Genomic DNA, 14,780 nt, shown 5'->3' with positions numbered 1-14,780 from the left:
ATACATATTATATACACATACACACACGCACATACATTATGTATTACATATATAATTTCCTCCTACAGGAATCCTAAGAAATTAATAAGCTGGAAAAATACATATTTGCACAGAATTGTACTCTGGAAATAAAATTGAACTGTTAAGTGCTTTGTGTTAACATCATTTGCATTTCCTTCAGGCGATCTGTATTAAAATTATTTTTATGGGTTTTCCCACCATTCTCTCTGCAAGAAAAAAATTGTAATCATCAAATTTATATATATATCTCACTTGTTAAAGATTATAGACCTTCTTCTCTAGGGAGGTCAATAAATATATATTATCTTTGTATCAGGAAACCCTGGTGGCATAGTGGTTAACAGCTACGGCTGCTAACCAAAAGGTTGGCAGTTTGAATTCACCAGGCACTCACTGGAAACCCTATGGGGCAGTTCTACTCTGTCCTATAGGGTCGTTATGAGTTGGAGTCAACTCAATGGCAATGGATTTAGTGTATCAAAGGCAATTTTTAAAGGACCTTTTCATCTGAAAGGGTTGTACTAGGCAATTTCTCTCATCCAGATGACCTATGGATACATTTAGTGGCTGTGTTTCAGTCCAATAGAACCCTGAGATACCACTATAATCTTATAAAAAAAGTAGTCTGCAATGCAAAGCAATTGCTGTTCTGAGGATGAATAAATAGCCTATTGTTCTTGAATGAACACATTAGATAATCTGGAATCATTTAATTTAAAGTTCATCTTCTTCCAGTCCTTTCTATTCAAAACGTATGAGCTTAGACCAAACTTACGTTTTTGTATCATATTCAATTCTTACTAAAATTTAATTTTAATAATCTTATTTTTTTTTTAAGGCACGACCTAGTTCTTTTGAATCCAGAAGCTAAAGAAAATGGGTAAAAGTAGATAGTAGATAATAACACATGAAAATGCCGTCACACTTCTGATGGCAAATTAATTTAAACAGTGACTAGGAAGGAACATATTATATGTTAATTAAAGGAAAGACTCTCTAATAAGACGTTTTGTTCTAATTTAGAAATGTTATTAATTCTCTTTCACAACTGACATCAAAACTTACATCCACAGGCTTGCCGTCCGAAGCTCGTGCAGCAATTACAGTCCTTCCGTGGAAGTCAACAGCATCCTTTTCATCAGTCTGCCGTCTCTCAATTAAACTGCAATCCATATAGAGCGAAATGACCCGGGACTGTATACCAATGCCAAGTTTATGCCACTGACGATCAAACAAAGGACGAAGTTCTCGATTTTTAAAGATGTAGTTCAACACATTGCCCTCAGCAGCACGGAACATAAATTCCACCACCTTCTTTCCACCATCAACTACTATAGAAACCTGAATAAATACAAATTATCTTTAAATGTTTGAAAAGCAATGTTCAAAATTATTAAAACACACACATAAAGCTCAAGTTGCATGTTAGTACAACTGATGCACTTACTATAATGTTTTAGATGACTCCTATTTTCTCCAGATTTGTTGATATAAAAGGAACAGGAAACACCCCGCTACAAAAATTATTTAGATATGGGAACACCTGAGATAATATATGTATTCAGTATAATAATTAAAGGTTACTAATTTAAGAAGAGTAAGAATATGATCATTTCAATTAGCATGGAAACTATGATCAACCTCTTTAACCTTTGATCATTCTCACAGTGAAGAGAAAATGTATTTCTTAGAGGAGATGTTCCTTCATTTCAATTCATCTTCCTATCATAAAATTGTGACTGTATTAACAGATTAAAATACCAGTAAAAATGAAAACCTTTTAATTGATATATACAGAAGTGAACACAAACATGATACCAACGAGCAATTTTGAGGTTAATCCTCCCTCCCCAGAGTGTCCACATCCCCTCCTTTCAGCACATATATCATCCCTTCTACAAACCTTCTAGATTCCTGCCTCTAGTTTTGTTGAGCTATCCTTTCTATGTTCCATAGTTCTCACCCCACTCTGAGTTTACCTCTACTATTGCACCTATGACACACTGTGTTATAATTATGCTGTATTATGCTCTTCTCCTAGATGCCATCTTAGGTATTATGCTCTCTGAGAATAGGGGTTATGTTTCTGAAATTTCTTATCCTTATCACTACTCACAGAGCCTAACATATAACATGTGTTCAATAAATATTTACTGACAGAATATTTAAATCTCACCTCTTAATTCACCAAAGATTGTCCAACAAAACAATGAACAGCTTTAAAAAATAATATACAATATTAGAGATGGCAGGAGGCAAAAAGGTTATTATACTCATTGCCATTGAGTCGATTCCAACTCATAGTGACCCTATAGGACAGAGTAGAACTCCCCATAGGGCTTCCAAGGAGCACTTAGTAGATCTGAACTGCCGACCTTTTGGTTAGGCACGGAGCCCTTAACCACTGTGCCAGTGAGGTAGAATTAGTCAATAATTTGCGAAGGAAGGGCAGTTCAAATCAAGGAGGGTCTTGAGATAATTCATGAATCCAGAAACGGAAAAAAAAATCCTGTCTCACTCATCAGACTCATGCTACAGATCTCATTAAGATCATCTTAACTATGAGAATACTTGCATTTCCCTGTTGATGATTCCTCTAAAAGACAGAATATTCTGATACTAGATTTATTCCCAAATTTGTACACATGGCTCAAAGAGTCACCCAGCTTCACACTAGAGAAAATGAACAAGCAAAACTCTCATGGCTCCTTACCTGTGGCATATTCTGCTGGTTTAAAACCTGCCATAGAAACCACCGTTCCTTTTTGGTGGTTCTTCGTACACGAAACATGGCTGCTACAGAGTATTCCTCAGGAAGGCCTTTGGGAAATATCTTACTGTGGGAGGAAAACAAAGAGCTATTGTGGGAAAACCGAAAATAGCAAGCAAAGAAAATCTAGATATGAAGTTCTATGTAACACAGTATCTCAGTCATTTTTTTCCTCAATCGATAATTCATTACGTATTTTTTCCTTTTTTAATTTTATAGTGTTTTAGGTGAAACTTTATAGCGCCAACTAGTTTCTCATTCAAAAATTTATACACATATTATTTTGTGACATTGGTTGCAATCCCCCGTTGTGTCAGCATTCTCCTCCTTTCCCTTTACATCCCAGGTTCCCTGTGTCTTTTTGTCCAGTCTTCCTGTCCCTTCCTGCTTTCTCATCTTTGCTTTCAGGCTAGTGTTACCCATTTGGTCTTGTATATTTTATTGAATTAAGAAGCATGTTCCTTATGTGTGTTATTGTTTGTTTTATAGGCCTGTCTAATCTTTGACTGAAAGGTGGACTTTGGGAGTGGCTTCAGTTCTGAGATAGCAGGGTGTCTGGGGGCCACAGTCTTGGTGTTCTCCAGTCTCTGTCAGACCACTAAGTCTAGTCTTTTGTGTGCGTGTGAATTTGAATTTTGTTCTACATTTTTCCCCCTCTCTGTCCAGGACCCTCTATTGTGATCCCTGTCAGAGCCATCAGTGATGGTATCTGGGCACCATCAAGTTCTTCTGGTCTCAGGCTGGCTGAGGCTGTGGTTCATGTGGTCCATTAGTCCTTTGGACAAATAATTTCCTTGTGTCTTTGGTTTTCTTCATTCTCCTTTGCTCTGTATGGGATGGGACCAATAGATGTATCTTAGATGGGCACTTGCAAGCTTTTAAAACCCCAGATGCTACTCATGAAAGTAGGATGCAGAACATTTTTTTATGAACTATGTTATGCCAACTGACCTATGGTACCCAGCCCTCAGCCCCAATAACTTTGTCCCTCAAGGTGTTTGGATGAGTTTAGGAAGCTTCTGTGATTTTGCCTTGGTCAAGTTGTGCTGACCTAACCCTATACTGTGCGTTGTCTACCCACTTGTCTACTATCTAGTTAGTGATCTCCCCTCCTCAGCCCTCCCCTCCCTTGTAACCATCAAAGATTGCTTTTTTTCTCTGTAAAAACCTTTTCTTGGGTTTTTATAACAGTGATCTCATACAATATTTGTCCTTTTGTGATTGACTTATTTCACTCAGCATAACGCCCTCCAGATGCATGCATGTTACAAGATGTTTCGCAGAGTCATCGTTTTTTTATCATTGTATAATATTCCATTGTTCTATATGTACCATAATTTGTTTACCCATTCATCTGTTGATGGGCACTTAGGTTTTTGCTATTGTGAATAATGCTGCAAAGACCATGAGTGTGCATGTGTCTATTCGTGTGACGGCTCTTATTTCTCTAGGATATATTCCTAGGAGTGGGTTGCTGGATCGTATGGTATTTCTATTTCTAGCTTGTTAAGGAGGCACCATATCATTTTCCATAGTGTTTGTACCATTTTACATTCCCACAAGCAGTGCATAAGAGTTCCGATCTCCCTGCAACCTCTCCAACATTTGTTTTTTGTTTTTTTTTTTTAAATTAGTGCCAGTAAATGTCAGGGTGAGATGGTATCTCATCATAGTTTTGATTTGCATTTCTCTATTGGCTAATGATCAAGAGCATTTCCTCATGTGTCTCTCAGCTGCCTGAACATCTTCTTTGGTGAAGTACCTGTTCATATTCTTTACCCATTTTTTAATTGGATTATTTGTCTTTTTGTTATTGAGGTGTTGAAGTAGTCTACAGATTTTAGAGATTGGATCCTTGTCGGATATGTTGTAGCCAAAATTTTTTTCCCAGTCTGTAGGTTCTTTTTAATTGTTGATGAACTCTTTTAATGAGCATAATTGTTTAATTTTTAGGAGCTCTCAGTTATCTAGTTTATCTTCTGGTGTGTTATTTATTTTTATACTAATCTATCTTATGGGAAAATGGAAACAGATGTGCCTAAACTACCAATGACATTTTTACTCTTAGTCTCTCTCTTCTTTCTTTTTTATCTTCTGGTATTGCATTATTAAAGTTTGGGATGTGTGAAAGCGAATGAGTAGGCTATAGTAGTATGTTGTAATATTCCCTTACTCAACAAGGTGCTCCAACAGGGGAGAATCTGAGAAGTCACTGCAGTCTAGCAAACAAGTAGAGATTTATAAAGCAAATAAACAGTATCCTTTGGGTTTTTTTGGTAAAGTACAGAGAATTTCAAAGAACACTAGTAACAAGTAAATGTATTTTTTCCAGAGAAGAAGTTGTATCATATTCAATTCTTGTGAATGAGTTCCTAACACTGATTTCCTAATATCAACTTAAGACTGGTACTAAATATAGCAAGGAGCTTTTAGCTCTAATTTTCATTCCTGCAGAAAAGAAAATCAATTACATTTTTCCTAGAAAGCAGAGAGAGACAAAAGATTCCGAATGTCCTTCTGCTTCAATTTTTTTTTCAGAATACCTGTTATGCTGGACCCATAAAGAAACTCAGAACAAAAAATTCACAATGAACATATCTTGAATTTAAACTTTCACTGGAAAGTGAGGAGAAATATGTTCCTCCAAGCTGACTTTTAACTTTATCAGCACGGTATGTGAAAACTCTGCAAGACAGGAATCTTGCTTCTCATTTATAAAATCATGAGGTAAGAATCTTCCAAAGGACAAACATAGCCAGGTACTGTTACATATAAATAAAATACCACACATTGATGGTAACAACCAACTTGAAATTTTACACTCAACTTTACTGAAACTGACAACCAAATGTCATGTGAAATTCTGAAATTTTATTTTTCCTTCTTAGGTTAGAGATAAGGTCACAAGCAGTAGGGAAATCAGGAAAAAAATACTAAAAAACTGTGCTTGCCTAAAGTTCTTATTTACTTACTTGGCTAAATAGAATATAACAAAGCAAGTAAATAAGGAAAAATATATATATACTTGTGCGTGTGTGTGTGTGTGTGTGTGTGTACGTCTCTGGGTGGTGCAAACAGTGAAGCGCTCTACTACGAGCCAAAGGGTTGACAGTTTGAACACACCCAGAGGCGCCTCAGAAGACAGGCCTAGTGATCTGCTTACGAAAGGTCACAGCCTTAAAAATCCTATAGAGCACAGTTCTACTCTGCACACATGGAGTCATCACGAGTGGGAATCAACTTGACAACACCAACTACACACACATACGCACACACACAATTTTGAGGATGGCACAGAACCAGGCACTCTGTTGTATATAGGATCGCTAGGAGTCAGAACTGACTCTACAGCACCTAACGACAACATACATACATATATACAGTCATGTGTCATTTAACGTCCGCCATACATTCTGGGAAATAGGGCATTATGTGATTTGGACGTTGTGGGAATACCACGTCATGCGCTGCATAACGTCTGTTTGGGCAACCACTGACCGCATGCACATCTGTGGTCCCATAAGGTCATACAGTGCCAGGGAGAGGAGGAGCTTGTGGCCCCACCCCCTGCAGAAACTAGGGAGGAAGAAAGGCTCTCGAGGAAGGAGGAAGGAGGAAGGAGGAGAACAAGGGCCGGGGCAGCCGGGCCTGCACCCGAGCGAGTGGCATGCCGAGGGGGAAGGGTACCGGAAGGAGGCGAGCACGTACACATGATGTCTGCACAACGGCCAAATCACATAACGTCCGCACGTCTCCTTCCCTCGCTCTTCTGTGGAGCAGAGCTGCAGGCTCTTACTCCTCCTGGTGCTGTATAACCTCATGGGACCACGGACATATATGTGGTCCGAGGTTGCCAGAACGGATGTTGTGCGGTGCATGGCTGTGTGTCTGTGTGTGTGTGCGTGCGTGCGTGTGTGTGTGTGTGTGTGTGCGTGCACTTACAGAGACTCTTAGTTTTGTCTTCTACCTTGAAGATATATGAGAGGAAATTGATTTTTTTGCATCTAAACTATTATATCCCCTTTTAAGTGAGGAAGTGATCAGAAAATCATTTATTATTAATTCCACTAAAATAGGAGAAAGAATGAAGTCCTGTTACATGCTATAAGGAAGAACCTTGAAAACATTATGCTGAGTGAAATATCAGTCACAAAAGGACACATATTGTATGTTCCCTCTTATACAAAATATCGAGGACAGGCAAATGTATAGAGACCAAAGTTTATTAGCAGTTACCAGAGGTGGGAGGAAGGAAGGAAGTGGGAATCGTTGCTTAGGGGGCACTGAGTTTCTGTCAATGACAGAGGAATAATTTAGAAATGAACAGTGGTAATGGTTGCACAACATGATGAATGTAATCAATGTCCCTAAATTGTCCATGTAAAAAAATGTTGTATGGGCAGATGTTTTGTTTTACATATATTTTTTAACCACAATAAAACAATTTAAAAAATAAAAAGTTTCTAAAATGACATTTTCTCAGGAAAGTCATCAGTATTAAACTAAATTTTACTAACAACTATTGTACTGATTTAACTAATGTACACTTAAAAAAATTTGATGCTTGCCATTTCTCTTTGCCACCTCGCACTGGGACCAGCTATGAACCTGAAAGATAGCCACATATAAGGGTGAATGGTGACACCAAAAGAGAACTTCAAATTGGAAATTTTGAACTAGTTAGTTGCACCAAAACTACCTTTGAGAAAAGAAACTCTCAACCCACACAGCAGTTCCCTCCGACACTGGTAACAATAACATATGGCTCTTCCTTGTTTCATCAGTAATGATATCCCTAGTTCCATGTCTTCTTCTGAATCCAGCTTGAATTTCTGGCAGTTCTCTGTGAATGTATTGCTGCAACTGCTTTTGAATGATCTTCTGCAAAGCTTTATTTTCCTGTGATATTAATGGTATTGTTCGATAATTTCCACATTCTGTTGGATCACCTTTCTTTGGAATGGGCACAAATGTGGATCTCTTCCAGTCAGGTGGCCAGGTAACTGTCTTCCAAATTTCTTGGCATAGACGAGCGAGCACTTCCAGTGCTGCATCGATTTGTTGAACCATCTCAATTGGTATTCTGTCAATTCCTGGAGCCTTGTTTTTTGCCAAGGCCTTCAGTGTAGCTTAGACTTCTTCCTTTAGTACCATTGGTTCTTGATCACATGCTACCTCCTGAAATGGCTGAACGTCAACCAATTCTTTTTGGTCCAGTGACTCCTATACACATACTATAATCTATATTTAATAAACATTGATACTGTGTCATATTTACTTCAGATCTATTTATTTTTAAGAACTAAAAGGTTAAAGATGAAGTTTTAACCCTTTTAGTACACCTCCTCTTCCTGATCCCTTTACCTCCCTTCTCTCCTCTAGACAGAACCACTCTTCTTCAATTAGTGTGTAAGAAATTCAGGCTATTTAGTTGCATGTAACAGAAACCCCTGACTCAAATACCTGAAACAACTAGGAAATTTAACATTTCATATAACAAGAAATCCTGATACAGGATGGCTCCTTAAATAGTACATCAGGGTTGCTGGCATTTCTCTCTGATTTTCTTACAAATTTGTAAAATTTTATGAGATGGAGATCTAATTTCATTTCTTTCCCAAAATTAATACTCAAGTGTACTGGCACCATTTAGTAGTCCTTTCTTTCACTGATTTTTCAATCTTTCTTCGGTAATCATAAAATGCTGGATTTTCAATTTTCAATCTAATCTTATTATTTCTACATTTTAATGAATGAATTTAATCCATTTACATTTGTGATGAGTGATGCATTTCTGTTTAATTCTGCTTTATTTCTGTAGTTTCTGCTTACCATAATTTGTTTCAATTTTTTTCTTTATTTTTGCCTTCAATGGTGATTAAATTTTGTGCATGTGTGTTTTTTTAATCACCTCCTCTGCATGTTTAGAGGCTATGGATCATATTCCTATATTTTTAATGGTCGCTACTCTAATTGTAGAGGAAGACCCTCAATGAGATGCATTGACACAGCAGCTGCAACAATGGGCTCAAGCATAACAACGATTGTGAGGATGGCCCAGGACCGGGAAGTGTTTCGTTCTGTTGTGTATAGGGTCGCTATGAGTTGGAATTGACTCAACAGCACCTAACAACAACTCTAATTGTAACATACATATTTCACTGTGAATATTTCCAAGATGTCTAAGGTATCTCTAACCTCCAAACAATACAAGGACTATAGCACACTATACTCACCGTTCAATACCACACCAATTACCTTAATAATGTTTTCTAGAACTTTTTCAAAGCAAATAAAAAAAATTGGGAGTCAAAGTATAGTTACATTACCAGCTTATAAATTTGAGTGCTTAATGTTGTTTCTTGTGACCACTTCCTTCCTTCTGAGTTTATTTTTGTTCTTGATAAAGTACATCCTGTTCTTTCAACAAGGGTCTGTGAGTGACAAATTCTCATTGTGTTCACTTTTGATAATTTAGCTCATTAAAATTCTCAAAAAATAGTAATCTTCCTTCAACACACTGAAAATATGCTTCTTCCCACACTCCTCCATTCACCAGCTCAGAGCTGGATTGGTGGCTCTCTAGGCCTGAAATTAAGCTATTATTCGGGAATATCCCATCTCCATTTGCTAATGTTGGATCCCTATCCCTGGATCTCTCTCTCTCTTTTCCCTTTATCTTTTATTTGCTTTCAAAGAAATGGTGTAGTAAAAGTCTTTGCAAATGTTTTTATTCATTCTTTGCAATTAATTGACAGTCTGGTTGTTATAAAATTGTAAGTTGAATGTGATTTTTACTTAGAACTATAAAAATGTTTTCTAGTGTCCTTTTGAATCTAGCATTGTTGTTGAGAAATTCAGTGCCTTTATGATTCTTCTTCCTTTGTATATGATTTTTACTCACTCTCCACCTTGAAGTTTTTAGGATCTTTATCTCAAGATTTCTGGAATTTTACAATGCTATTATCCCAGGATTTATTGAGCAATAGAAGGTCTTTTAATATGGGCTATACATAAGTTTTTTTTTTTTTTTTTTTTTTGGTAATTAAAAAAAATACGTTTCTTCATAATGTTTTCTCCTATCCCCTCTTTCAGGAACTCCTTTTTTAGATAATTGTTTGACCTCTTATATTAACTTCCTAATTTTCTTATATATTTCTCTTCTGTTTCTCAATCTCCTTATAATTTTGTGCTCTGAGATATTTCCTTGACTTATCTTCTAATCCTTCTACTGAACATCAATTTTTTCTTTTTTTTACTATCTTCTCTCTTCTCTTTTTTAAAATATCCTGAATGCAGTATTTTTAATATGTTTGGTTTTATCAATTAGGTGGGCTTTTTCAAGATTTTCTTTGCATCCTAGAATACATCCGTTTCATCCTGGTTAGTTTTTCCTGCTTGATAGTTTGTCCTCTCTCTTCCATGTTAGAAGTTTTATGCAAATTTATGCTTATTTTTGGCAGTCCATTAATATTTAAAAATAAAGCCCTAAAATTTTGATTGCAAACTTTATGTATATTGGCACAGTGATGAAGCAGCTTCACTGTATAGCATGGTCTGGTAGTGATTTTTATTGACGGTCCCTCAAATGTTAATACAGGGAGATCCTTTCTTTGGGGCTATTCAGTTTATCTAAAAAAGGATCCTTCCATTTTCCACTTGGTAAAGGGTATACACTTGGCTGTGGGCATTCTGAAATCAGGACGGACATGCAGAATGCCATAGTTTAGTACAGAATTTTACTTTACTTCCCTGTTTTTGGGACCATGCCTCACTCCTGCCCTTCCCATTCTATTTACCCCCAGTCTGGAGGGTCCCTGGCTCAACTTTTCCAGAAAATAAATATCCCATCTTCTGACTGGCTGGATGAGGAAAGCAGAGGTAAGCCTGGAGATCCAACTACTCTTACCATAAACTATCAACCAATTTTCCTGTTTTTCAGCCTCATGTTCACTGCTTCCCTGTACCAAATCTGCAGAGCCTGGTTCGCCCTAGTGCTGAGCCTTTCAGGGGTCAGCTGAAGTAAACTGGCCCACTTTTCACCAGTATTCCTCTTCTGCAACACATAGGTACTAACTTCTTCCCATCTGTTGAGTCAGTTACCAGTCCTCCAACTGTTAGTTCTGTCTTCTAAAAATTTATTATAATCTTTCTTTCTCTGTTGTTTAATCTCCCATTCTACAGTTACTTTTTGCACTTCAGAAAGTTGGGAAGGGAGAAAAGATAAACACATCCAGCCAATCCTCCATGTTTAAAACTCCTTTTAAAATTTCAGTCTCTCCCTCACTAATGGCTCCTTTATGTTGGTTTACAAATATACACACATTTTCCCTTGCTATAAAACAGACAAAACTTCCTCCAACCTTGCTACACCATTGTACTACCCTACCATCTATTTACTTAACTTATTAGAATACTCTGTATCTCTACGTCTTTACCATCTGTTATGGATTGAGTTATATACCCCAAAAATATGTGTCAACTTGGTTAGGCTGCGATTCCCAGTATTGTGCAACTGTCCTCCATTTTGTGATTGATGTAATTTTCCTATGTGTTGTAAATCCTAATCTCTGCCTGTGCTTAATAAGGCAAGATTGGGTTATGCTGAAGAGGATTAGGGTGGGATGTAACACCCTGACTCAGATCACATCCCTGATCCAGTGTAAAGGGAGTTTCCCTGGGATGTGGCCTGCATCACCTTTTCTCTTACGAGAGATAAAAGGAGAGAGAAGTGAGCAGAGAGTTGGGGACCTCATACTACCAAGAAAGCAGCATCAGGAGTAGAGTACATCCTTTGGACCCAGGGTTCCTGTGTGGAGAAGCAACTACTCCAGGGGAAGACTGATGACAAGGACCTTCCTCCAGAGCTGACACAGCTGACGCCCTGAACTTGGACTTCTAGCCTACTTAGACTGTGAAGAATAAACGTTTTTCTGTTTGTTGAAGCCATCCACTTGTGGTATTTCTGTTATAGCAGCACTAGATGACTAAAATACCATCCATTCACTCTTTAATCCTCCTGCATTCTGAAAGCATTTCCTACCTCGCTACAAAACTATTTCAGTGATCACCCTGCTTTCCTATCAGATCATTTGGTGGACTTTTTTCAGTCCTCATGCCCCTCAATCATTCTGCAGGTTTTAACACTGCTGATATTCTTTCTTCATTAATATAAATCAAGACTCACAACCACAATGGCTATGGGGCCCAGAAACTGGAATGGAAGCTCCCTGAGGGTCTCAGTCTATCACCATTTTCCCCCAGCATCTAGAACAAAAGCCTGCATATAATATGTACTCAAATATTATTAAAGAAATTAAGGAATCAATAAATGAAGTGAGTTTAGATACAAGCAACATTAAAAACAAAACACATGGCCTTCAGTCTAGCTTTGGTTTTTCCATTTTAGATAGAAATGTACATATAAGAAAATTTCACATTCCTCTTAAAACTTCTAAGAGAAAAACAAACAGCACAAGTGGGTTAATAACAACAACTGACACTTCGTCCTCATATAGAGGACACATATGGTGAGTGTGGGAAATTGAGAGCCCAACCCATCTATAGCTATTTAGCTCCAGCCAACTGTTACTATATGGGAATTTGGACCAGTGCTGCCAGATCATCTCATTTTCAAGAGAAGCCAAAAATCCAGATTTTTATATAAAAAGTTTAGCATTTTAAATGTTGGAAAGTCTTTTTTTTTTTTTTTTTTTATAAACACTGTTCAGACCAACACTGCGCTAGCTAAACAAAACCAGTGATGGCTGATTAGCAACCTTGAATTTACACAAACATTTGCTGAATACCCATCATTTGTAGAGCACTGTCAGGCTTACAAAGATGGAAAAATTAGGGTCCTTAGTCTGAATGTTTCTTATAATCAGTTGGGAGAGGGAAAATATCCACAGGTAATATAATGAACATATGAATTAAAAGAGAATAGGGAAATACTGAGTATGGTCAAAATTGGAACTAAAGGTTGTAAATGGAAACCCTAGGGCTAGGTATAGCACTGCTTTTAAAATCCTGTAACAGCAGGATAGCAGATGTTGGAGAATTCTACACAGGTCTTCGGGAAGGACAGCACCAGACAAAGGGGAGGGAGTGGAGTTGCTTGGAAGATCTCACCTCAGAGTCATGAATCATAGATGGGTACAAACTCTATCTACCCTTAGGTTTGCATAGCACCTTGTTCTTCTGGGTCTCCTACTGCTGCTGTGCTTCCCCATTTCCACAAAAATGCAGGTGCTTACAAAGACTCTTTCCTCAACCCACTTCTTCCTACTTGATCTCTTCACTTCAATGTTGTCGTATCTCCATGGATGATGCCCAAGTCTGTATCTCCAGGCCTAACATATGCACCAAACCTCAGACATACATTTCAAAACACTGTGAACAGGACACAGTTTCTGTCCCTGTAGAGTTCACAGTATAGTAGAAGAGTCATAATTCCAGTAGCACATCTCTAGGATGTCCTATGAACACCTCTAAAACGTACATTCAGTGGGAACCTTCACCATTTTCCCTTCTAAGTTTGTTCCTTCCCTGCAGTCCCAATATCTGTTAGTAACACCTCTTTCTCACTCAGACTGGAAACCTAGGAATGATTGTTGACTATTTCACTGACTCTGGATTCCACATCTGATCAGTTAGCAAGTTCTGCAAATTTTACTTCCTTCCACGTAACATGCCTCTTTGGCCCTTTTATTACTACCACCTTAATTCTGGCTACATTTACCTCTCACCAAACAGCTGCATTCCTATTCCCTCTAATCCCTTGCCTCTACTCTTTACCCCTTTAATCCTTCCAAAGATGATGCCAAACGAAACTTCCCTCTGCAGAGCTCTGATGGTACCTCTCCTCTGCCCCAGGGTCTTACCACTGCCCAAACTCCTTGGCCAGACATTCAAGGTATTCAAGGTTCAAGCCCCAAATGGCCTAGGCAACTTTATTTCCATCTTCACCTCTGCAAATACTGAGTCTCAAATAAGAACCAAAACCAGAAACATAAAGAATATTTTTATTTTCTTCCATGCTCTGTGTACTTCTCTGCCTCTTTGCCCTCACTCACACTGTTTCCTCCCCTGGACTGCTCTTCAATTCCACCCCACCCCATCCACAACCTGCAAACAGACCAAGAGGCAGTTGTTTGAACAGAACAAGGGGATACTACATGGTTAAAACTAGTAAAAGTGTGCATCAGGGTTGTATCTTTCACCGTACTTATTCAATCTGTATGCTGAGCAAATAATTCAAGAAGCTGGACTATATGAAGAAGAACGTGTCATTAGGATTGAAAGAAGGCTCATTAACAACCTGTAACATGCAGATGACACAACCTTGCTTGCTGAAAGGGAAGAGGACTTGAAGCACTTACTGAAGAAGATCAAAGATTACAGCCTTCAATATGGATTACACCTCAGCATAAAGAAAACAAAAATCCTCACAACTGGACCAACAAGCAACATCATGATAAACAGAGAAAAGATTGAAGCTGTCACGGATTTCATTTTACTTGGATCCCATGGAAGCAGCAGTCGAGAAATCAAATGATGTACTGCACTGGGCAAATATGCTACAAAAGACTTCTTTAAAGTATTAAAAAGAAAAGATGTGACTTCTGGGACTAAGGTGCACCTGACCCAAGCCATAGTATTTTCAATCGCCTCATAAGCATGTGAAAGCTGGACAGTGAATAAGAAAGACCCAAGAAGAATTGATTCCTTTGAATTATGGTGTTGGCAAAAAATACTGACTATACCACGGAATGCCAGAAGAACAAACAGATGTGCTTTGGAAGAAATACAGCCAGAAGGCTCCTTGGAAGCAAGGATGGTGAGACTTCATCTCATATACTTTGGACATGCTATCAGGAGGGACTAGTCCCTGGAGAAGGACATTATGTTTGGCTAAGTAGAGTGTCAGTGAAAAAGAGCAAGACCCTCAATGAGATGGATTAACACAACAATAGTCTCAGCAAAGATT

General features: G+C 38.0%; 1 protein-coding gene across 1 annotated transcript in view; it reads right to left on the bottom strand.

Moving 5' to 3' along the window:
• The window catches only part of COL19A1 (collagen type XIX alpha 1 chain), a 369,652-nt gene that overhangs the window by 314,849 nt on the left and 40,023 nt on the right, over window positions 1-14,780 (bottom strand). Inside the window, exons 4-5 of the mRNA XM_004381357.2 lie at window positions 2,735-2,858; window positions 1,087-1,362 (exon numbers count right to left, since the gene is read on the bottom strand). Of these exons, the coding sequence (XP_004381414.1) occupies window positions 1,087-1,362; window positions 2,735-2,858 (400 nt within the window). The remainder of the gene's footprint in view (window positions 1-1,086; window positions 1,363-2,734; window positions 2,859-14,780) is intronic.

This window comes from Trichechus manatus, unplaced genomic scaffold, assembly GCF_000243295.1.
Source record: "Trichechus manatus latirostris isolate Lorelei unplaced genomic scaffold, TriManLat1.0 scaffold00083, whole genome shotgun sequence".
Lineage (NCBI taxonomy): Eukaryota > Metazoa > Chordata > Mammalia > Sirenia > Trichechidae > Trichechus > Trichechus manatus.
This window is presented reverse-complemented; position numbering and strand designations above follow the sequence as displayed.